Source organism: Botrytis porri (assembly GCF_014898465.1).
Source record: "Botrytis porri strain MUCL 3234 chromosome Unknown BPOR_002, whole genome shotgun sequence".
Lineage (NCBI taxonomy): Eukaryota > Fungi > Ascomycota > Leotiomycetes > Helotiales > Sclerotiniaceae > Botrytis > Botrytis porri.
This window is the reverse complement of record NW_024066076.1, coordinates 2,768,002-2,791,467: the sequence shown is the minus strand read 5'-3', so window position 1 is coordinate 2,791,467 and position 23,466 is coordinate 2,768,002. Positions and strand designations below refer to the sequence as shown.

The 23,466-nt window shown below is 42.7% G+C and overlaps 7 protein-coding genes across 7 annotated transcripts; 1 reads left to right on the top strand and 6 right to left on the bottom strand.

The window, feature by feature from the left end:
• Window positions 1–29: 29 nt before the first annotated feature.
• EAF01_001819 (uncharacterized protein) lies at window positions 30–1,492 on the bottom strand (the record flags this gene model as incomplete). The annotated part of the gene is made up of 2 exons (XM_038910069.1): window positions 30–1,064; window positions 1,118–1,492. 2 exons carry the CDS (start codon window positions 1,490–1,492, stop codon window positions 30–32), a joined length of 1,410 nt encoding a protein of 469 aa, XP_038774881.1.
• Window positions 1,493–2,365: 873 nt separating this feature from the next.
• EAF01_001818 (uncharacterized protein) lies at window positions 2,366–5,842 on the bottom strand (the record flags this gene model as incomplete). The annotated part of the gene is made up of 3 exons (XM_038910068.1): window positions 2,366–3,832; window positions 3,884–5,285; window positions 5,541–5,842. The coding sequence occupies 3 exons, from the start codon at window positions 5,840–5,842 to the stop codon at window positions 2,366–2,368; spliced, it is 3,171 nt and encodes a 1,056-aa protein (XP_038774880.1).
• A 3,419-nt stretch (window positions 5,843–9,261) lies between these two features.
• On the bottom strand, window positions 9,262–12,588 carry EAF01_001817 (uncharacterized protein; the record flags this gene model as incomplete). Its single annotated transcript, XM_038910067.1, has 3 exons — window positions 9,262–11,399; window positions 11,448–11,571; window positions 11,719–12,588. The coding sequence occupies 3 exons, from the start codon at window positions 12,586–12,588 to the stop codon at window positions 9,262–9,264; spliced, it is 3,132 nt and encodes a 1,043-aa protein (XP_038774879.1).
• Window positions 12,589–14,425: 1,837 nt separating this feature from the next.
• On the bottom strand, window positions 14,426–15,174 carry EAF01_001816 (uncharacterized protein; the record flags this gene model as incomplete). The annotated part of the gene is made up of 4 exons (XM_038910066.1): window positions 14,426–14,726; window positions 14,783–14,875; window positions 15,070–15,085; window positions 15,138–15,174. The coding sequence occupies 4 exons, from the start codon at window positions 15,172–15,174 to the stop codon at window positions 14,426–14,428; spliced, it is 447 nt and encodes a 148-aa protein (XP_038774878.1).
• A 738-nt stretch (window positions 15,175–15,912) lies between these two features.
• EAF01_001815 (uncharacterized protein) lies at window positions 15,913–16,738 on the bottom strand (the record flags this gene model as incomplete). The annotated part of the gene is made up of 6 exons (XM_038910065.1): window positions 15,913–16,023; window positions 16,112–16,213; window positions 16,266–16,337; window positions 16,387–16,451; window positions 16,586–16,603; window positions 16,732–16,738. 6 exons carry the CDS (start codon window positions 16,736–16,738, stop codon window positions 15,913–15,915), a joined length of 375 nt encoding a protein of 124 aa, XP_038774877.1.
• A 1,816-nt stretch (window positions 16,739–18,554) lies between these two features.
• On the top strand, window positions 18,555–20,400 carry EAF01_001814 (uncharacterized protein; the record flags this gene model as incomplete). Its single annotated transcript, XM_038910064.1, has 3 exons — window positions 18,555–19,608; window positions 19,664–20,016; window positions 20,068–20,400. 3 exons carry the CDS (start codon window positions 18,555–18,557, stop codon window positions 20,398–20,400), a joined length of 1,740 nt encoding a protein of 579 aa, XP_038774876.1.
• Window positions 20,401–21,074: 674 nt separating this feature from the next.
• EAF01_001813 (uncharacterized protein) lies at window positions 21,075–23,396 on the bottom strand. Its single transcript, XM_038910063.1, has 3 exons — window positions 22,901–23,396; window positions 22,367–22,826; window positions 21,075–22,316 (listed from the first exon to the last, which is right to left on the bottom strand). The coding sequence occupies exons 1-3, from the start codon at window positions 23,118–23,120 to the stop codon at window positions 21,857–21,859; spliced, it is 1,140 nt and encodes a 379-aa protein (XP_038774875.1). The 5' UTR covers window positions 23,121–23,396; the 3' UTR covers window positions 21,075–21,856.
• Window positions 23,397–23,466: the final 70 nt, after the last annotated feature.

The following is a 23,466-nucleotide window of genomic DNA, read 5'->3' as shown; positions in this document are numbered from 1 at the left end:
CACACCAAGGGGCCACTAATATAACAAATCTACATTCCATCTCTCCACAACCACTTCTCAAATTCTTCGGTACTCAATCCTTTCGGTACTTCCTTCTTTCCAGTCTGCCACTTATTTGTCAGCGCGAAACTTTCATATTGTGACGGTTTCTTTATCAATCTTCTCATGTTCTGAATACCTGGGCTATCCTCTCCTTCACACAGAAGTTTCTCACTATAAGCCCTCTCCATAAAACAGCTCGCTCGAGCTTGATCACTTTGCGCAATGCTAATATCAAAAGCATCCCAGTAAATTTCCGAGATCAACGTATTCGCCTTATCCTTATTTTCTTTTTTGAGTATCTGAACAGAGGTGTGACAGTCTGCTAGACTTTCTTTAGGGTGCTCAAAAATTCGCTTCTCCTTATGCACTTCAAGTCTAAGAAACTCAAGGTTGGTACGTTGAGTATCGCTCTCTTGAGTCTCGACTGGCAAGAGACTGCAAAGAAGACATGTACAATCAAATGCATACGCTCTCTTGAGATGTGCACGTCGCGCATCGAAGGTTTCTCCTTTACCGGGACGGTACGCTATGGTTATCTCTTCTCCGGCTTTTATAGCGCACACTGCGTGGATATTTCTGCTCTCAGTTTCCGAGTTCCAGTAGGTATGCGTATTGGGGAGACAGTCGTGATTTATGAGGCAGATTGTAGGATATATATCGACAATTGTGGAACCAGTGCCGCGACCTATAGCATTGGTTACCAGAATACCGGAAAAGGGTTGTTCCTTGCAAATATTGTTCTGAAGTGAAAAGAATTGTTGTTGCACTGATTTTGGAAGCCTCTTAACTTTTTGGGAAATGTTACTCTCGAGATAGGCTGCTGAAGCTGAGGTAGTTGTGATATTCAAAAGAGGTTTTTCCGAAAGTATTCGTTTTCCTTTGTCGATGTTGAAGCGAGCTATCAGGCCTCTTCCTTTTCCTGGCACCTGTTCGATACTGAACATCTTTACATCATTCCCAGACTTTGAATGATTCTTGAGCGCATTACAATCATTTTCAACTGAAGCATTCCATTCACCCGGCTAAATAGTATTAGAAAATACCCCTGACGATAAGCAAACCAAGACTAGTATACCTGCTCAAAAGACTTTCGCGAATCATAAACATCAACCCATCTATAAAATCCTTCCTGTCCGAGTTCCTCCTCCCAAGTACGAACTCGTGAGCCCAAACTTTCCTCTGCAATCCGAGTAATCGTATCTGAATAATCCTCGACCCCCTCCGCATGACGAACAGAAATCTTCGAACAAAATCGCAGAAGCTTGTGGCCTTCAAATGGAAGAATAAGATCTCGGTCTACTTTGACAACTATGCAGTTCTGCGTAATTTCTACCAAATTATCGTTTTTGTAGCGTTCTTTTACGGCTTGGATGAAACACTCCCAGCTCTTCTGGTCTTCTGTCCTTTCGGAGAGGCGTGGAACCAGGTCAAAACCGGTGTAGAGACTCATGGCTAAAATTGTGCTGCAATTAGATTCTACAGTAGAGATCGTATACCAATCCGTCATCGAGGAAAACCCTTCATGATGTGATGTTTGCTATTTAGTCCGTCTTTAGATTGTGTTGTGTAACTTAGTATCGAACCAATAAGCCCCACTAATAATTATGTGCCGTCGGCTGCCCGCATGGAGGAAAGGGGCTTGTCAAGGTTCAGAATTGGATTGCGAAAAAGCAGTGTGTCTAATGATCAAATACAAAATGTTAGATATCCAATGAGCGTGTATATCGTGTTTGCATATTTGGTTGGGATTTGATGGATGGGTTGGGAGAGAAGGAGATGACTTGGGATAGAATTTTGGAATGGAATTAAGTTTGCTTTTGTGGATTATCACAATGATACGCAGAAAATGTATCAATTATGCATTATGCAACTTTGGATTTTCAGATCTTCGATGCCGAATTTGAGCTCTTTGCCCTATGTTAGAGATCAATTTGAAGAGCGCCAAGCTATCGGTGGTAGCCCGTTTGACTAACTGTGAATGAAAGATACAATAACAATTCCCATAGAAGTAAAGAACTGCTTCCGAATATGGTGAGAGTTGTACTGACGGGGCTGAATTTACTTGTATGCAACGACCAAAAGTAATTTCAATTGTCACTAGAATTTGAGCAGGACAATATACATAACCGAGTACTTGCAGACAGCAGAATCGAGAGATAAGATTAGACCAGCCATCGGTTATTAAACATAATCATTTAAGAATATAATCACTATCAAATATTAAGCACTATACATTAAAGATCCCACTGCCCTAGAAGCGTACCCTAATTTGTAACGAACACCCAACTCCCCTCCAGATTAATTTCAAACCCCCACCCTCTCTCTAAGCTTCACCAATTATCTCCCACTCTTCCACTGTAGCCCCTGCCTCATCTCCAAAAACTCCACAGCTTCTACCTATACACCCAGCAATCTGAAGCACAGCTGTATCTCCCATATACACTACTTTATCATCAGGTAGTGTATACGTCGTTTTGTAACCTTCCTCAAGTCTTACATCGTCCCCAGAATACACTTCACCATTTCCTTCTGGAAAATCATCTGAAGACATAGCATCTGCTAGCTCATCAACATCTCTAGTGATGATAACATCTGCCACATCTGGAGTATCGAGATTAGGAAGAGGAAGGAGAAACTCTTCTCCTTCTGAAGCATTGGTGGAGTTAAAAACCATGACATAGGCGCTGGTAGGAATTCGTAGTCCCCATACCACATTAATCGTTTTGATTCTTTCGCCTGCCACAGAAGTTGTATCAATAGAGATAGAGGACCCATTTGTATTCTCGGGTTGCCAGCTCGTTCCTACATCCCCGTCATTGACACTCTCTGGCCAGCGATTTAACTCGGTATCGTCAGATCCGATGATTGGAAGACATTGAATTAGGTTATTTGGCGTGGTGAAATCCTGCCAATACATATCATTTTCTAATGTGAGGGTTTGATTGAAAGATAGCATGAACTTGAGTTGTGGATGGCGAGATGCAGGGAGGTTTTGAACCATAGGAACCGAGGTTGTGTTCTGGGGATTGGAGGAAGAAGGTGAGACTCCAGTAAAGGTGATGTTAGTATGAGTGTTATTCATGCTAGCACTGAATTTATATCCTGCCCAAGTGAACTCATTAAGCGTGAGATATTGTTTAGGTGGAGGAAGAGTTGGTTGAATAGTGAGAACGTCCTGTGAAGAATCTAGACCTAGATATCCATAGAAAGCAATTTGCATCGTACCACCATGACCGGTCAAAAATGGAAATGCGGGTGGGTATCCTCCATTTGCGTTAGTGTCATCGTTGGCTTGTTCACTCATTAGGAACCATGGTGCGCGAAGATTGGAGAATACACCTATCTTATTGTAGGTAGAGGCCGAGCAGCCAGAATGTCCGTATCTTAGTGTAGCGATGGTGTTGATGGCAAATGTCATGGCTGGACCATGGAGAGATTGCTTTTGTGTGTAATATTGAAGGTCGGCTTGTTTCCTTTCGAGCGTATAATTGATAGGCTTGGACGACTCTGGAAGGGAAAGAGGATGGAGCATCAACGTTACATCGGCTTGCTTGACGGTTATGTTGGAGGGCATATCTTCGTATTCGAGAGTGATGCCAGAGGAAGAAACGGGGATAGTTATGTTCTCGGCTATGTCGAGCCAAGTAGATGGAATCGTTTCATTATATTCCCTTTTAATGGAAATGATAGAGTTCATGATTTGAAAGAAAGATGCTTGAGTGAAAGCGCCATTTTTGACGTGATTAGTCCATTCGTCAGGATCAGTCATATTCCAGATATTCCATTTCCCCTGGTCATCCTTCTGGAGTACTCATTCAATAGTATGTCCTACACTCTCGACCACTGGCCACAATTCCTTTCTGAAGTATTCCTCATGGCGAGTGATTCTTCTGTAGTCCAACATCATCTTTGCCACGTCGGTATTGATGTGATACTCATAATCTAATGTGGGACCTGTTCCAGTTGCATTTCCATATCTACCCGAAGTCCACGAGTACAAGATTGAATCTTTATCGAACTTGTACTTTTCCTGTACGTAATCTTCTTGAGCGTTGACTTTGGCTTGAGCATACATCTTGACACGATATTTGATCATTTGAAGAGCATAATCAGGATCAGTCAGAGCTATACCAGGGAACATCCAGATATCCATATCCCAGAAAGTCATACCAGCGTATGGATCAGCAGTAATTCCGCCAACACCAATGCCGTTGTCATTTAGATCATTATCATCTTCTTGAAGAAGTGTTTGAAGGATCATGTATCGACTAACAGCAGCATTGATTTGATCAACCTCAGCCGTAGTATCGTTCTCTGGTAGACGACCGGTGGTAGGGTTCCTGTAATCGACGATTCTGCTTTGCATACGTTGGTTCCAGATTGCAGTGTGCTCAGTATGAAGCACATCCCATCCATCTCTTGTTGCATTATCAGATGCTTGAGCTGCTGTCATTTGTGCATTGGGAAATTTGTCTGTAGAGGCGATACCAACAAATTTTTGAAAGGTGATTGGATGTCCAGATAGTAGCTCGAGATCCCATTCTTGTCCAATAGTCATAGAATTATTGTTAGGAGATACGATAGATCTTAGCGAAACAGAGCTTAAGCTGCTGTTTGATAACTTTGCCGTAGAGTATGTCCATGCCGAAACATCTGGAAGACCATTTGGGTGATTCGAAACATATATAGCCGCATCATCATCATGGCCCTTCTGTTCCAAAAACGATCTAACAGCACTTCTACCATCCAGTATATCAGTTAAAGTGATATTTTCTGTTGTGTTATTCAATGGTGTGACAATAAGCTGAACGGCCGCGACGTTAACTCTGGCTGCACTAATAAACGCCACATATTCAATCCCAAAGCTTGAATTGCCATTCAAATTTGGAGTCCATGTGTAACTCCAACTTGCGGTGGCATTCATTAAATTCAGCGAACTGCTAAAATTGCTGATAGTAGCCAAGTCCACAGTAGAATTGAGCACCTGATCACCAGCGGTGACATGTATATCAGTGAAGTGAGGTATACCAGAGATAACACTCTCATCACCTCTATCGAGAAGTTCCGGATAGTTTGTTTCCGTCGTGTTATGTTGTCGGTCGAAGAATCCGATAATACCTGCAAAACTCTGACGAGGATTGAATTCTGGCCATGGTTCCGTTGGCTGCTTTCCATCTCGATGTGTTTGATTGAAGTCTTTTTCAAAAAATGGACCAAGTGAAGCCTCAGCAAGGCCAATGTATCTATGAAGAGAATATCAGCACATACCTTGGTATATAATACTAGTACTACGTTGAAGATAGTGAACAATTTCAGAATGCTCTATCAAAGTAGACAAAGCCGCAGTTGTAGAAAGCAACTTCAACATTCGAGATAATGTCGACTGTTCAATCATCTGCGTGCTCCGACTAGATCTGAAATATGAATTCCCTCATTCTTAAACTGCCTTCCAGACTATCGAGAATCCTAAAGAAAACTGATGACTAGCAAAAACATACCCATTTGATAAGTGCTTCCTTGCCAGAAAATTTCCAGGTATTAAAACATTAGTAGTGAGCGTAAGATTGTCATCATCCCAAGAACTCAAACGATTCTCTGCGAGCACCCCAAAATCCGGCAATGGAGGCATCGTTCCATCTGGAATCGTCTTCGTTTTGAATTGTGAAGCGGGATTGACCTCGTCGCCATAGTCGGCACCAGAAGCGAGGGCGGGGAAAAGTGAAACTACGGCCAGAGGCAGCAGCAGAGACACGCCTGTAATCATGTTGAAGTAGCCGATCGATCTGGATATGAAAATCAGCTGTGAATTCTTCACTTGTATGCAAAGCAAGAACTATAACATACCCCAAGGGTTTTCTTGAGAAGAGAGGGGTTAAAGAAAACTGCAAGAGGAGTTTATAGAATTAAGTAAAGCGCGAGATCGATGTGATGAATACTTCTAGGAATCGCATTTTATATTCTGGTACCTGGAGGCGGGGCGAAGACTTTATTTTTATAGAATGGTAGAATAAATGACGTGCCTACATAACTACAGAAGCTAGACTTGGGAGGTGACTAGTTCGTCCTAAATGTAACTAAGTTTGACTAACTCACACCAATTCATCGATCCTGTCCAGTCGATGAATCCCCACACCTGTCAAGAATTTCTCTCCGCTAGTTCGTGGGTTCATTCTTACCTATCGTCGACATGATCGTCCTGTCATTGATTAATATACATTAAATGTCACAAAATGAACTCCCAAAGTAAAAAGTTTCATTACAACAACTTCCTCATAACAGTCGCATTCGAGCCTTGGGAGTTCAATCCGGTAGTCGTACTCTTGGCATTGAAAAGCTTAAAAGGGGCTAAACTAGCGAGCTATCAAAAACCTCGCTAAAACTTGGATGTCAAAAACTTAGGTCAGCGTTATCAACATTAGCCTACTTAAAACTCTCTGATAGTAACCGATAGATCACTAGGTGATGATTTTATGACTTAAATGTTGAACTAAATTAGCTCTTTAGTTTTCTGTCTCTAAGCACTTCGATATCTCTCAAGATTCTGACATTGTCGCTAAGAAAGTCATCATAAGAAAGATTTTTTCTGGAAATTCCTCACCATCGATCACGTTCGCATTGAGCCCCGATCATCTTTACTGGGAATAGACAGAAGCGGCTAAATATAGATAACGACAAACTTTTCAACAACGTTTTTTATTCTCAATATCTTTCTTCACAAACTTCGAAAGATTACATGACAGATCGAGTATGAAGTATTGACTAACCAAGTGGAGTAGCTAAGTGGGGGACTTGAACAACTTACAATTATTAGTACATAAAATGTATAGAGTTGAACCACAAAGACCACGCCAGTCCTTACCAAGAGAAAAATGGGTTCATATTAATGAACTTGGCTACCATTATACCAACCATACCCGTAAGAGCTCTAGAACTCATTTGCTCATACATTATGTGCCTATTCAGGCTAACACCTTCTTCTCCAAGTCATTGATTCGGAAGATCTCGAGAATCGTTCTCCTCGATAGACACATGTGGTGAAGATCGACTTACTAATAGAGCTACGATTTACCCTCGTTAACCTATTAACCTATACAAACATCCAACTACCTACACTTGTCACAACTTCTATCTCACAACTTATTGACGGACTACCCTTCAGACTATCACACCACCGTAGTACATCCTACATACGGCTCATTATCGCCAGAATCTCGTGAACTTAATTGATATGCTCTATGTGTATATGTATCCCTCTTGCATGACTTATAAACACATGGCTTGATCCAAAAATAAACTCCCAGAAAAATGGAGTTTATTATAATAGACTTAACTAGCATAATGCCAGCCATACCCCCTAGGCTCTAGAACCGATCTAATCATACATTATATGCCAACTCAGGCTAGCACCTTCTTTCCCAGACAGAAACGCATAGATCTACCCCGATCTCCATATTCTTGGTGTCCTAAGTTAAAATCTAAATTCGATTTATGATATTCCCACTCCCACTCCCGGCACCTTATCTCATAAAACTAAATCGACAATAAATCACCTCATAGATATCTTAACAAGTCATATTCCGAGCACACCTAACACTACCAAACTACTGATACCCCTCCAGAAAACCTCTCAACCAACAAATCACAACTACCTATCCTATCCGGTGCCCATATCCACCATTCATTATTGTTCAACCAACCAATACTTCCATTCTCCTATCTACTTCCCATCCACAGCCCACATAGCATCCCCTTTACAAACTAGCGTTCCAAACAAGCCATCTGTTGCCCGTCTAACATCTGTGGCAAATCAAACAGCATAATATCCAATACATTCTTTTATTCATCTCTAGTCATAGATAGAATAACACACATCAGTGCATTCTCTCAACTAACACAATTCACTAATCATCATATATCAAATCATTTCGTAAACTTTATAAGCCCAAATCAACCTAACAAAAGCCGAAGAAGATTTTAGAACGGTTGATCTCGACTCACTCATCTGATTCCATCATCTCCCGTGATTTACTCGAGAAGGATTTATATTTGTTGCATATCGAACGTCTGTGGCAAATTAGACGGTGTGGAAACTAACTGATCAATTTCCCGTTCCATCTCTAGTCATAGACAGGATAGTGTGTATTGGCATATTCCTTTACCCAGTATAATTCACTAATTACAGTTTGCCATATCATCTCGCAAACTTTATATGAGCCCATGTAGCCCTAACTCAGGTGTTAGGACTACCTCGTCTCTTAGGAGTCGTAAGAGACGAAGAATATTTCCAACCGTCGATCTCGATTTCCATCCATCCATTTCATTTCATTTCATCATCTCCCATGATCTACCCGAGAAGGATTAGTATTTATTGCATATATAAAGTATAACCCACCATAGTTCCCTACTTACTACCTGAAGGAAACTTCATTCCCTCTTTTTAGAACCTCTCAGTTATGCTTAATTCTAATTCTACCTAACCCTCCGATCTATACCAATATACCAACCTCCTGATTCAAGTATACACATAACAATGTACTTAACTCCCTTACCTAATACTCTGAAGTTCTACATGCATGCATCAATCAGTTATTATTATATACACACACTCAACAACACAAATAACACAAATAACACATAAAATTACCTACAAGACTTGAAAATAAGAAAGGTCAGAAATAATCACCCTCTACCTACACACCCACTACCCCTCACCCTTCATTCCTCGCTCCCCCAATCGTCATCATTCCCCGCATCTTATCCCACCATACACACCTTTCACTCCAACCCATTTCCCATTTCCCACTCCTTCTCCCTTTTGTTCACAAGAATTTCCTTCCTCCTCATCCTCATCCCGCTCGACTACTTTCTCGTTATACAACAAATAATATTACGTTTCCTCCTCTTCATGCATCTCCCAAGATTCATCATGGGTTATTCATTTGACAATTGATCCAAGTTCCATGCCACAATTCAAATATTATCAAGACTATGATGTTCGCAGGAACCTTACAGCTTTATTCTTCACAACATATAATAATTTAGGGGTTCACACTAAGAAGCAATGACAACATCATCAGACAGCAACACGAGTTAAAGCAGTAGAGCACTAGATTTCTATTTCTCAATAGTACTCTCATTGCATATCATGACTTATAGCTCGCCGATAACCCCAACTACCAAGCATACTACGCCACCCCCTCTCTATCTACACCTGCCATCTTAATTCTCGGCCACAGTTTCAGCTTCAGTTTGCGCTTCAGGTTCTGTCACGCTCTCCACAACATCATCCTTGACAGGAGGCAAATCACTCAATTTCTCCGGTACAACATGATCGGCATGAGCATCAGCAATAACTTCTTCCTTCTTGATCTTCTCTCTTTGTTCTGATCGAATATCATTTTCAGCCGAAGGAGGAGAAGCGCTCTTCTCAGCACCAGCCGCGATTTCCGTAGCATCATGGAGACTCTCTCCAGCAGTGTTTGTTGCGAAAGTTGGAGTTGAAGATTCAGTTGCTTTTGTGACGGATGTGGCGGCTTCCTCTGGCTTGGGGTCTGTCTTAGATTCCACGTGCAAGACCTCATCGGAATCAATGTACCACAATGTAGAGGGTACTGAGCTTGCCAAAGTGACAGCAGAAAATTCTTGAGAGGCCGCTGAGACAGGGGCAGGACTTTTAGCAGGTGCTCTGCGGACAGGACCTCTGGCTCTACCCTTTCTCGCATCTGATAGAGGAACCTTTTCTTTCTCCTCAACCTTCTCCTCTGGCTTAGGCTCCTCCTTCTTTGGAGCTTGTGGTCCGAGTTTCAAGCGTGAATTAAGATCTGCGAGGAAACCACCCTGTAGGGCAGCAATTTTACCACCAATCGGTCTTGAAGGAACAGGTGGCTTTGCCTTTACAGCGGTAGGAGCGCCGGTATCAGAGCCTATCGACTTTGCTGAAGAATTCGAAAGGACTGTGGTTAATGGAATGTTCTCGGACGATTCACGTGTAGAAGGTTTTGCTGGACGAGCTGGAACTTGTGGCTTGGACTTTAATGGCAGAGGAGGAGCCGCTTCATCTTGCTTCGTCTTCTGTGCGGGGCGATCAGGAATGACTGGCTGGGCTTTATCAGGCGAATTTGATCTAACGGGTCGAGCAGGGATGCTTGGTTTGGTCATTGCGATGCCAGTCGTAGCGCGACCTTCATCTTGAGCAAGTCCGAAGCCTGCTGCTGCCTTCTCTTGATGAAACACGACAGCACCAGTGGTGGGTCTTTCGTCCAGTGGACTCATAATGGGATCTACCTCTGGGGTCTGGGGTGTTGAAACAGTCGTCTGTAACTGAAGACTGTCTGGAGTATCTTCCCAGACATCTCTACTTGGGAAGCGCTGCTGAAGATTCTTTGGCCGGGTTTCTGCAGCAAGGTGTGGGTTATGAGACCACACTTTCTTTTGAGGGTGCAAGAAACTATCTGTGCTTGCATTTTCTCTCTCGGCCAATTCCTCTTGTCGTCGGGCAAATGCTTGCTCTGGCGTCTCCTTTGATCGTTTGTGAGCATCTTCATTATCTTCATCCGGGTCTGGAAGTTGAGGTGTTGACACTGTTGCAGTGTATTGCAAGCTATTGGGAGTGTCCTCCCACACGTCTTGACTTGGGAATTTACGTTTTTGGACCTCCGGACGTTTCAAACGATCAGCTGCAGTTTCGGGCTTTTCCTCGGCACCCAAGTTTTCATCTTCTGGGAATAACGGCTCATATTCATGTACCTCTTCCAATGGAGCCGACTCAGTTGCTCGCACTGATGGTGTATGTATGCTTCCAGGTCTACTAGTTTGTTTGCTTCCAGGAGTGCTGCCATATCCTAGATCATCATAGATATTTCTGCGCTCAAATGATGGAGAAACGGCAGGTTGTAGCTCGTATCCGAAATTCTCTTTTGAAACTTCATCAGAAGCAAGAATGGGAGCGCTGTATCCATGTTCCTCACGAAGCTCATCTTCATCTCTACCAGCCGCTGAATATGGTCTTGATTCATTCGCCGGATCGATTATTCTACTAGAACGTCGACTAGGGGCATCAATGTGAATGGTATCTTCAGGATCGGCTTCGCTCTCGTAGGCACGTTCAGACTTGTCATCAAGACTTTTTGACAAGGCACCCTCAAACTCGGCTTTCTTCGAACCGTCAAGAGGAAAGCTTTCTTTCTTCAAAGGCGAATCAACATGCGTTTGAGATGCATTAGAATGCGCAACGTTGTATCCAGTGGATTGTTGTCCGCTAGATTGTGGGCGAGGGGAGGACATGCGAGACGCATATTCTTCAGAAGCTTGAAATCCTATTTGCTCGGTAGGAGTACTCATCACTGCTGGAGATGTGCCTATTCATGATTAGAATCATATAGGGATAGCACATTCGTAAACCTTACCAAGACCAGCACCTCTACTAGCAGTGTCTCTAACAATTCTGTTCAAGTCGTCACTGCTCATAGCCCATTCTGCTCTGCCTTCGCCGAGAGGTCCGTGATAAGAAGCAGTCTCTTTCTTGTAAAGCTGTAGAATACGATTAGAATATAACTTGAAATAGCATGTATCATTTGATGATACTATCACTTAAGTAATATGAAATACTTATGTAACCTTCATTTGTCCATGCAACTAGACTTCACGCAATCAAACTGAATTCACTTGTTAACTTACCTCGGGGTGCTTTTCATAATAAGCCTTTTCAAAGCGATCGTGTGGAATAATGCCGTGTCCGTGAAGACCATAACTTCCTGGTGGAATGTCTGCTCCACGACCACTTATTTTACGCTCATGATGACGCTTTGATCCATCGTTGTGGAAGCCAATGCCAGGAGTGTAGGGAGTTGAGTATGGCGATGGAGATGGTGCTTGAACGTCTCCTGCATTTGGATACATTGGAACTTGTTGCCCAATCTCAGGAATTCCATGCTCATCCTCATGACCGGTACTCGATGGGGGACGCTCGATGGCGGAAGCATTGCTAGCAAAGCTTGATTTGTTCTTCAAAGATCGAGAGCCAGGATCTTTATCATTTCCAGCTTTGCCTATGCCATATGCAGCAGCTTGACCAGAATCGGTACGAGTGACCGCAGATACCCTCTGCTTAGCACTGGACTCGGGATGAGAAGGCTTAGGAGCATGAAGCTTCAAATCGTTTGCAACATTCCTCGTTTGAGTTGGCGATGAACCGAGATCCTCCGATGCTCCAAAAACCTCCGCGTATTCATTGCCCTCTTGGCCGATGGAAGGCAGAGCTACACTCGATGGGCGGTGCGGGATCTCGAGCTCTGTTGTTGAGCTATTGGCACTGTTCATGGCGTACAAGGAGGACTTTCCATGGCTTTGTTGAATAGGCATATCATTGAGAGGAGATCGCGCGAAGCTCTCACGAGCAGGGGAGACGGAGCGATCGGCACGTCTATTGGCAGGTCTTGGAGGTATTTGCGGTATGTTGCTACCAAGAGAGGGAGCACCAGAAGAGGTGTGACCCTGCTCCTGGGACTTATTAGGTCTAGGAGGTACTTGTGGGGTCCCCGTCGACATATTTGTTAAATGTATAGAGGTTGTGGAAATTGATGGGAAGTGTAACGGCCTAGATTTCTTGTTTATATTAGGACCCGTTATGTGCTATCCAGAAGAGTGATAGTTGACTGGATTAGACTTCAGCCAACAAGATATTAAATAAGCAATGCCGATTTATCGAGCCAATCGTGAATTATGATACGCTCTGAAAGCAAATAAGTAGACTCTCCGTGCGGAGTATTGAGAGATTCAAGTAGCATGTTGTACAGCACAATCAAATGTTCCCAATTGAAACTCGAACTCGTCGCCGTAGACTTAAAACTGAGATGAGACAGTAGTAGACATGACGGCTTCGACGCTTTCTGTACAATCTGCGAACAAACGACTCGATAGGGGTAGTTGACAATGGGGAAACGTACCAAAGTGCAAATAATTGAAGACAATCAAAAGTTAAAGTTCAATCATCGAAGCTGATCTGTTTGGATTGAGGGGTATTAAGTCGACATGAAGTTGGTTTATTTGCGTTCTTTGATATTGTCCGGCTTGAACGCTAAGCAAGGATTCTGGGAGGATATGTGACCCCAAGCAATGCGTCTAAGAAATCGTCATCGTTACTAATTACAGCATAAGGATTCAAGAAAAGTGTGAATCAAAAATGCATTCAGATATTTTTTAGCTGTAGTTTCCGAAAGCACACTACACTTCAATATGATATTGATATAGATATATACTAGGTACATATAAACATATGATTCCCTTCAAAAGTGTACAGAGTGCATATGTATCCTTATCTCCAAAACCTCGTTGTACTTCACCACTTCACCGATGCTTCAAACCCAAGCCCAGACACGGGAGTATATCATAGGTGGGGTTTTGGTGAGACACAACTCTATCTACTCGAGTAGTATGATAGGTAGTAGGTATCTATCTACTGATTTCGACACCCCACTAATAAGCCATAGCCAATGGTCAACTTTCCATTTGTATTCATATTTACAAACCGATTTAAATGGCTTATGGCTTATGGCTTATGGCTCATGGCTCATGACTTTTGGCTTGTATTTGATAATGTGATTGGATATGTAAAGCGATGAAAAGATGGAAGATTTATTGTTCCGGTGAATAAGAGGGGTTCATGACAAGTACGGTACGACCGGAGCCTTGGAGCTTCTGAGCTTCTGTCTTCCCTAGCTTCCCACCTCTGAAACTTGCCCCTAAGATCTCACATCCAATTAACATCATATAAGTCATTTAGATCCTCATAATAGCTCGTGATCTATACCTGATTATGACATCCCGCGAATTGTGACACAAAGCTTCAATATTGTCACACTGCTTCGGAAGACATACCCAGTATCTCATAATACCAATTTCACGTTCGCTCACCAGCTCATATGTCATGCCACTATACTAAACATTCAATACAATTCCATAGAAAGGCTTCATAACTCATATTCCGTTGAATTTCATACCGAATTATCTACTGACTAACTCCACACGAAAAGAAAAAATGCATATACGAACAGGATGCATTCCAGATACACTGAGATGCTTTGGTCTTGAAAATCAGAAATGGAAGGTATAAAAGTACACCCGCAAGAGGAGGGAATCTGAAGCCTCAAGAAACTCCCGATTTTCTGGGCTGAAAAAATCAAACATGAAAACAAACAGACATACTCAATGCGCTGCCATACCCTTGACGCCTTGCACCAAACCCACATGCTCTCCCATTTTCTGTTTCGTAAATCAACCTCAGAGTTGTGCTTCACCCTCGTCTCCATGAAGTAAGTCTCATCTTCTCACTCAAATCTGAACCACTTGTTTCCGTTCACTCTTTTTCTTTACCGATGTTACAAGTTTATAGGATCATTTGCGCGACACCTTGACCACCAAGTGTTTTGCTTCCCACAAATCCTTGTCCCTTGAGACCAGCCAATGCGTAGAAACCAGCTGCAATGGTGAGAAGGACAGCGGCAGCGATGAGACTTGATGCTGCAATGATGATGCTGAGCCATTGAACAATAGCCATTCCCATGTAGATAGCAGCGCGCATATAATTGGTTGTGAATCGGCGCATGAAGGTGTCGAAGGTCGAGGATGTGGGGCAAATTCGAAGAAGCAATGGAATTTCAATGAAGATGATGAGGAAAGAGCTCACACTAGAATGAACTTGTCAATTTTGACAAATCAAGTAGAAAGGGGAATTCAAACTCACAGGCATAGCGCACTAAAGATGATAAGCAAGCTTATGTGGAAGAGGTTCGCAATCCCGAGGGCAAAGCATAGAAGTATGCATACAACTCCAGTCCTGTATCATTCTGTCAGACCCAATTCGAAAGTTTGTTCCACAATCCTCAAATGTTCATCATCTAACTTCTAGCACATTCGAGGAAGAAGAGTATTTGCTGCGACAAAATTTGACAAGCAAAGTCGATAATGCTTCATGATGTAATGGGCTTGAGTGGGATTGATGGAGAGCTCGGAAGAGTCGCATGTTCTTACCATTGACCATAAATACCTAGAAGCGCAATTAGCTGAAGTTATACAAGCTCTAGGAAAGGAATCCATACTGAAATTGCGCGTTGCGAACTCCTCTGCGATAGTCATAATTGCTTTATTCGAGGTGTGGTTGATGAATGTTTGAATGGGTCGATGTATGGGTATGTATAGGTGAAGTTCAAGTTGATGTGGAGAGCCGTACAGTAGTTTGTGAGTTCTTCAATGTTTGTTTTTGTTTCTTTGCGAACACATAAATCGTTTCAAGATGCAGTAAACTCGTAAGAGAATATCCGAGTTATTTCGCTTGAGCTTTGATGGGTAAATGGATTGAAGAAGTGTATGGGTCTCAAATTTGAAAATAAATTGACTCCTACGAGTTACTTGTTTCGTGTTCTGTGAATTCGAGAAGTTGCGTATGGCGCTAGTCCTTAATAAGAAACACAAAGGCTGAAATGATTGAATGAGGCTGAGTCCTAAAGGAAAATGTGAACTTTTAATAGAGCTGCCTAAGAAACGATTACATAGATATGGCGAATTCATACGCTGTCTTCGGGGGTTTCTACCTCATCGTACTCAGGTAACATTGAAGCTCGTGCAACACTATGGGGGGTGAGGGTTACAATGTCTATCTCTCCACATATATTTTGATCGGCAAATGCATACGATATGGAGGGGAAATATGAGGATCATCGACTTGTGCCCTTTTATGTCGTTTTATATTTGATAACTTCGTTGCCTCTCCTTGCTTCACGATAGAAGGCCTGGTATAAAGTTTTGCAAAATGGACCAACACTTCCTCTTATCAACCACCAACCTCCTATTTACCCAACATTCCCAGCTAATAATTTATCCGAATACCAACTTGAAGACATCGTTGAAAATGAAATAGCTTCCAGCTCCATCTGGCATAAGTTGGAAAGCTTGGCTGTAGTTCATGGGTCTTTGCTCCTCATCGACCTGAAAGATTTTTTCGTCAGCGTCTGATACGTACCACGCCACAGCAATGACTTCTATTTGCGCGCAACTTATCAAAGTTTCGACTTACCAACAAGGCTCCTGTAATCAAAATCAAAATTCCACCGTGTTGTCCGGATGGTTGCGCATCGAGAGTTGAGACTTGGTGCTTGACCTTCTCGAAAGGAAGAGACTGTACCAGGCTGCTTTAGTATTGATCTGCATAAGAAGGGAGTGAAACTTACTCCAAGTTTTTCTACGATAGCACCGGCTCCAAGGACGGAAGCGGACTCAAAAGTTAGCATGGAGCTGTCACGCTGAAAGCTTATTAGCAAGAAATCTTTTCGGGGCAATTTTGGCACTGACGTAAAGAGGAGCCAGCTGCTTTCTGTCCGCATCGAACTGGTTGTAGTAGAATTCGGTGAATTGCTCTATTAAAGGTTGGCCTTGTCAGCATGCCGCTGCTAGAAGTTTCGAACAGCCGTGCATCATCGCACATAGATTTCGGGACGATTCGATGCTAGTTGCCGTTCTTCATCTGCGATGGAATATGTCACAAACTTACTTGCGACACTTTCGAAGTCTATAGAATAAGAGTCAGCCTCGGAATCATGGATATGTAGATAAATTAACGAATGGATAATATCAAGTAAATTTTGAACATATTGGTCCTATCTGTGAGATACTCGGAATGTGAACTAATTAACTTACCGGCCATCTTGCTTCAAGTTTATGAGACTTTCTTACGATAGGTTATTTAGAAAGGATGTTTTGTGATGTTGGTTTGCTTGATTTGGAGGGGAAATTATAGAGGGGTTTCTATGGGTGATTTTGAATACCAGACACTTCAGTAGAGTGGACACCACAATTGGGCTGTAACACGCTTTACCTAATATAGCTTAGTCACGTCGCCAAATAGCTCGAAAATTTAATCCTTCCCTTCCCTTTAAATCCATTCAAAGCTTTTGTTTTTCAACCATCTTACTTGCCTAATATTTGTTCAACCCATCTATTCACACATACAAAGTCTTTCGTTTCTCGAGCATCCTCTACCTGATGAGAATATGGATATGGATATGGATAGGGATTTGACTTTGATTCGATGTTGATATTCTATCTTTTTAAGTTGATCCAACTACTTACAATAGCCGCTCTCAACAGCGATTAATCCTCATGGTATGTTTGTGGTTTTCTTTTGCTTTACCGCATGCACACACTTCCCAGCATTTTTTTGTATGATGACAAAACCTTCCATTAAGAACGGCCTTCTGAATAACCATGTCGATTCAATCAATATATCAAGCTCAACAGTCTGACTCCATCTATCAAATGCCCTTCATTATTATCGTCGCAGAAATCTTGATGAGAATTTAGCTAACAATCATCAAGATTTTTATAGGAATCTTCAAAATGGAAGATATTTCAGATTGCAGGTGCCGCACATCAAAGCACACAGTTCAATCCAGCAAACCATGGCTTACCGACGCGGGGTCATGATAAATATGGACGATTCGTTCGTTATATTCAATCAATCACCGGGGCGGGTTATGAAGATAATTTTACTCATTCTAGTATTTCTCATGCCATCGCTCAAGATTCTCTATTTTATACATAGTAATAATAATAAATTTTTGGCTCAAGTTTTGTCTGAAGGAACCTCGGGATACTCCCATCCAAATGAATGCTCTCGGGAATTGAATTGAATTGAAGTGATTCACTCTGACCACAAACCAGGCCATCTTTGAGAAACAATATTCCGTTTGAAGATTCTTCCATGTCCAAAATGATGAAGCGGTGTGATTTAGGATTTATTAGTATTGTCTTCCCTCCCACACATCAATACTTTCGTGATGACCACTTGTGACTTATTGATTATACATGGTATTGTTGGTAAAAGTCATATTTATGCCCCTCTTCTTTTCTTCGATCAGTCCTTTTGACTTGTTGTTGGTCTGCACTGTGCAGTTGTTCTTCAGCCTAGCGAAACGTGAGGAATTCATTTGTTTTCTGATCTGGAATCTCTTTGCCTGGTATTGGTAGCACATGAACTTCAACTTCCCTACCGGTACCATCTTACCGTACTCAAACTCAAACTCAAACTCAAACTCAAACTCAGACGCGAACTCACCCTTCAAAGACATACAAAGACATACAACCGCAACAAGTTGCAACTCGAGGAAAAGTCAAGGAGTTTCCAGCCCAACTCCAACCACTCCAACGATTGGCTTTTGCTTACTTGTACTCCCACTTCCGCCCAGAACATTCAAACAAACGCACCGAACGCACAAGGCTTTCAGTAACAAGGTACGCTAAAGAGGCAACCATCCATTTCCCTTTCCAGACCTTCAGCCTCCTCATCCCATCCTTATTATCACCTACAATCGGACGGAGCTTTCCAAAAGCTCGGTCTCTTCAACTTTAATCCATCCCCCACGTTCAACACAAATACAATTACAATTACAAAGTACAATACTTATAAGTTATACATTCTAGGCTGTGCAGCTTCGTCTGCCATATTGTATCGGTGAGGTAAAATGCCTTGCTTCAAAGGTATTGCTGTCAGTGTCCATGCTGAAGGATCACCGCTCCCTGAATATGGAGTAACTCGACAATCAAGATTCAGTCGTATTAACACATACATCCCCGTCCCTCAACCCAAAATTCCCCGCGATTCGACCACAAATAAACCTGAAGCCGCAAAGTTTGCTATCTCAATTACGTTGTTAACCCCAGGTCTTCCCATTCCTTATAGCACACCGAAAGCAACCCCCGCGAACCCTTATCCTCAGCCTCAAACTGTCACTGGTTTGCCTGGCTTTGGCGAGAAAACAAACTTCGCTGGTCAAGTCGGTCCCTACATACCAATCACCAAGTCGGAAAATGAAACAATCGCTGCATATATCTATTTTGATGGCAGACCAAAGGAAGAAGTGGCTACTCTTTTACGACCAAGCGAAGAGACATGGGTAAATTCTCGATGGGTTCAGGTTCCAGACTCTGAAGGAGGAGGACTGGCTGAGCGAGAGTTCTTGTTCCGTGAGGTGGGACTAGAGCGATGGTTGAACGGACTTGATCTTGACGGACAAGATGCCGCTGCAAGAATCGAAAAGCGTCGACAAAAGTTCGAGAAGCGTCGTAGGCGCAGAAAGGAGGAAATTGGCAGTGATGATGAACTCGCAGACATGATGACACCAAGAAAGAGATCCACGGCACGAGAGGTTCTACGATACGGGGCAGATGACCAATCGCCGGTCGAGACCGTTTCAGATGACGAAAGTTTCAGCTCAGACTCGGACGACGATGATGCTCTACCGGAAGCTGCAGGACAAATCAAGGTTGCTATGTTTCGGGTACTCGCATCTGGAGAAATCAAACGCGGCGAATACTCTCCACAATTCGATGCTCATGATGATGATGAAGAAGGAGAGAAAGGCAATGGAGAAGGAGGAGAGGGAGACGTTGATCACACCACAAGTTTTGCAAAGCCCAAGACATTAGATCCAAAATCTATTAGCACACAAACTGTCACTGGAATAGATGGGCCCGAGAAGCCTTTCGCGGTCTTTACATTCTTCTACCGAGGTCAACGTAAGCTTTATTTCTGTTTTCTGTCACAATACCACTCTCTAACATGTCACCACAGGTCAATTGCAAAAGATGGGCATTCTACCAAATTCAAAGCAGGAAAAGATAAACAGCAGTGCTGCGAAACGAAGGTCAACACAGTTCGACTTCGGAAATATTGGCAAATTGAGCAACACTGGAACCGTTGGATTTTCCGCCTTTAGAGATAACGACACCTCCGCGAAGCGCAGCAGATCTAAAAAGAAGAGTAATGGAAATCTCGGCATGATGGAAGACAGCGAAGATGAAGATGATGACGATAATGGAGTAAAGATGGAAGAAGTGGATGATAAGGATGATCCAAATAAGACTTTGAGTACAGAAGATGCAAAGTTTCAGGGAGAATTAGCAGATGGGGTTGGACGAATCAAGGTATGGTAATCACATTCTACCTGTAAGAAAGTATGCTAATATTGATTGAAGTTAAAACGTCAATATTCCGCCGGAAATTTGAACAACAATCTGGGCAGATCACCTAACTCAGCCAGCAATACATCTGGCAATGCTACTCCCGCTACGGATGGAGACAACAATGGTCTAACTTTACCAAACAACGTATTCGGAAAAAGCCTCACAGACGACAACTTTGTTGGTAGTCCTATGAAGAAACAGAGAGCTAGCCTCATCGGTAATGAGTCTCTAGATAAACGACTAGCAGGATTTTCGAGTGATCTTGACATCGTAGCAGCAGCCGAAGCTGCGCAAACTCCCCTCCCAGAACCAGCAATGAAGGGTGTAGATGAAGAAGAGTTATGATGGTTAGGGGCCATATAGGATGGAAGGAACACTAAAGATTTTGATATAGACATCATGGCATGATGAGATACACGCTAATGGGTGTCTCATCTATTTCTCAATCTATTTGGTGGATTGGAAAGCGAAAACGAGCATGGCATGACACGCAGCGAGTGATATTTGGTTGGTTGGTGATTTGTGAAAGGGGTGGCAGGCTTATCATATCATATCATATAAACAGTATGATTTTTATACCTGTTAACCTGAGTCTTTACATGGGATACCTTGTTTTTATGGATTGATGAGTTGTTTGCATACCTCACAGTATGTCTTGTAAAAGATCTCCTTTAATACCCTGAGCGTCTGCTGCACTATGGTTTCATGGCTGGCTACAGAGCTGGGTGGTGGGTGGTACCTTGGCAAGAACTGCTTCCTTCATTTGACTGCCTCATGGCGGACAGAGAATAGGTGGGTTTTACGTCTTCTCGTATAGGGATGGGTGGATGGTCATGCATACAAATGGACTGAAAACAGATAAGATGAATAATATCAATAAATAAATTATGTGGTCAGTTCCTTGTGAGTTATGTAAATGGGCATGGAAATGTAATCTCGATCCTCTCAGAATCAAAGGTAGTGAAAGAGTAGCGCTAAATGCTCGGATAGCATTTGCTAGTGGTATCTACAGCATGTTGCATCTGCTTTAGATGGATGGCAAGTGCCATGTATCATATACACGAGATACTTGCTGCAACCTCACAGGACTTCGTCATAGGTATGCGTATCTCACATCTCGGAAAGCACCTGGGGTAAGATGCTTGGAAATATTGTTACATCTTGCTACTGAGAGATATGTACATAATGGCTCTGGTGTGGTGGAATACCGTCTGTTGCTAGGGTTCAAGTAGATCCTGCATTACAGATGTGAAATTGGAAATATCAAAAATGGAAATTGATAGTTGCAAGTTAATACACACTTTTATTGGAGGGATTATAAGGACACTTTTAAATGATTGATTGTAATTGAGGTCAGATGTGGACTTTTCGGAGTAGGTTCTTTTTTCAGATTCACTAGGGAGGGGGGAACAAGAATTAGAGGATTGCTCATTTTTGGTCAGAAGCTCACGGAAAAAAGCCAAGTCGATAATAATTGTGTGTATGTCTAGGTGGTTCTATCGATGAAAAGTAATTTATCCAGTGGCAGTGGAGAGCATAGAAAGGATTTGAGGAAAGTCGGAGTGAAGGTGTAATGCGGGGAGAAGAAAGGGTTGAAGAGGTCATCCAGTTTTACGTAGCAGTAAAAGAGTTAAGGAGAAAAGAGAATTTCTTGAATTTGTGATCCAGGACTTTAGATTTTGATCTACTTGACAGTAGGTCCATCTGCGTATGTATATGTCTAGCCACTGTAGAGGGTAGTGGCATATTTTGATCCAATCCAACCCTTACTTCTTTTCAGACCAAGTTGTACAAATGCCTGTCAGCCATTGAATGAGCTTCGTCTTATAGATCCACGTGTATTTTCATCTCTCTGCATTACGTCAGTGCGAACCAGTACCTCGTTGCTTTCAATATCCACCGTACTGTTGTTCAGGCGATGAAATCCTTGAGCATGGATTCTAATCTGATGGGATGGTTGCAAGGATTGTAACTTGAGGTCGAACGCTTTGTTTTCTCCGCTCATGCCATCGCTAGGCTTGGGTGAATTGAAGACTCCACGTGCGGCTTCTCCAGGTCGGCTGCCTTTGATCGTTTGTACAATTCTTGACTGTCCAACTTTCTCAAGCAATGGGCGCAGTGTCATTAGGCAGGCAGAAATCAAATAGCAGGCCGTCTCTAGTTGAGTCCATATCATTAACTCCGCGCCGGTGTATGTTCCATCTGTGAATGAGTTTGCTTGGAAGAATATTGGAATACGTATGATCGAGATAATGAGGCCTCTTAGAGCCGATTAGCTAGCTCATGGGAGATGTTTGGAGCTATAACTTACAGGCTTCCCGTCAGGAACGTGAGAGTCAATCCCAGTTTCAAACGAGGGGTGGTGTGCAAGTTCCATATTATCGGCATCGGTAGTATCAGCATGGCAATATCAGTGGCAATATTTACGATTGGACCCCACCGATATAGGTCCTCCTTATTTATACATTTGGCGCCGGGTATCGTAGGGTCGAAATTTGCCGCGAATGGCCTGCAGGCTGCAAGTGCCACTGCAATCATCACTATCGTGTAAACAACCAATGTTGCCATCAATACATAGACACAAATCCGAACCTTATTTGTGATAAACAGGCGTTTATATAGGAGCAAAATCGCGTATTTCGGGGCTGTAGCGCAAAGTAGATACACTATCGTCCCAGCAAACAGCTCCTTTCCCCATCTTTGCACCTTCCAAGGAGCCGTAAATTCGAGATATGATGTATGGTAACCCAGCCCAGCGGTTCTCAATGCGTCTATGGTAACATTTTAGCAATTCGTCATGTTATTCGATCTATATTCAAGACTCCTTTGATAGTTTGTTGCTTACCGAACAATATAGCAGCTAAGGCAGCTTGAAATACAAGAGCTGCAAATACCAAGACATCATCCAATGCCCAAGGTGGTTTTACTAACCACCGAGTATAAAATCGAAGAGAGACACAAAGAGATACGACAACCAATAGGATGCAAGTGAAAATAGTAAGCTTCAGCCCTCCATAAGATGGGTCGACGCCGTCAGGTAATGAGTTTAAAGATGTAGATGCCATCGTGTCCGCCGAAAGTATAACCTGTTATCATTCAAAAACGTTCAACGTGGAAGATGATGCGGTAGATTATTGTTGTCAGATGGTCTTGGGTGAGTGGTGAATTTGACTGATTATAACGAGTAAACTATATTTTTGGTGTGCAGGCGAGTTCGACACATTATGTTGATCAGGGAAAGTTGCTTCAACTCCATTCCTGTCGTGGGGAGGCGTAGTAAGACTTCCCATGTCAGTGTATATTTTTCAATGCCTCAACCTAGAATGTAGCATTTTAGCTGCACAGTTGATGTATTGGTGCGTGTTCCTAGACAAATCCGCCAGTTCGATCGCCATGACAATTTCCTATTTT

Bases quoted from the DNA above. Each gene is read 5' to 3' on its own strand.
- EAF01_001813 (XM_038910063.1), bottom strand. From the start codon at position 23,120: ATGGCATCTACATCTTTAAACTCATTACCTGACGGCGTCGACCCATCT. The intron at 22,827-22,900 runs GTAAGCAACAAA...ATGTTACCATAG, and splicing joins CTTAGCTGCTATATTGTTCG to ACGCATTGAGAACCGCTGGG. The intron at 22,317-22,366 runs GTAAGTTATAGC...ATCGGCTCTAAG, and splicing joins ACGTTCCTGACGGGAAGCCT to AGGCCTCATTATCTCGATCA.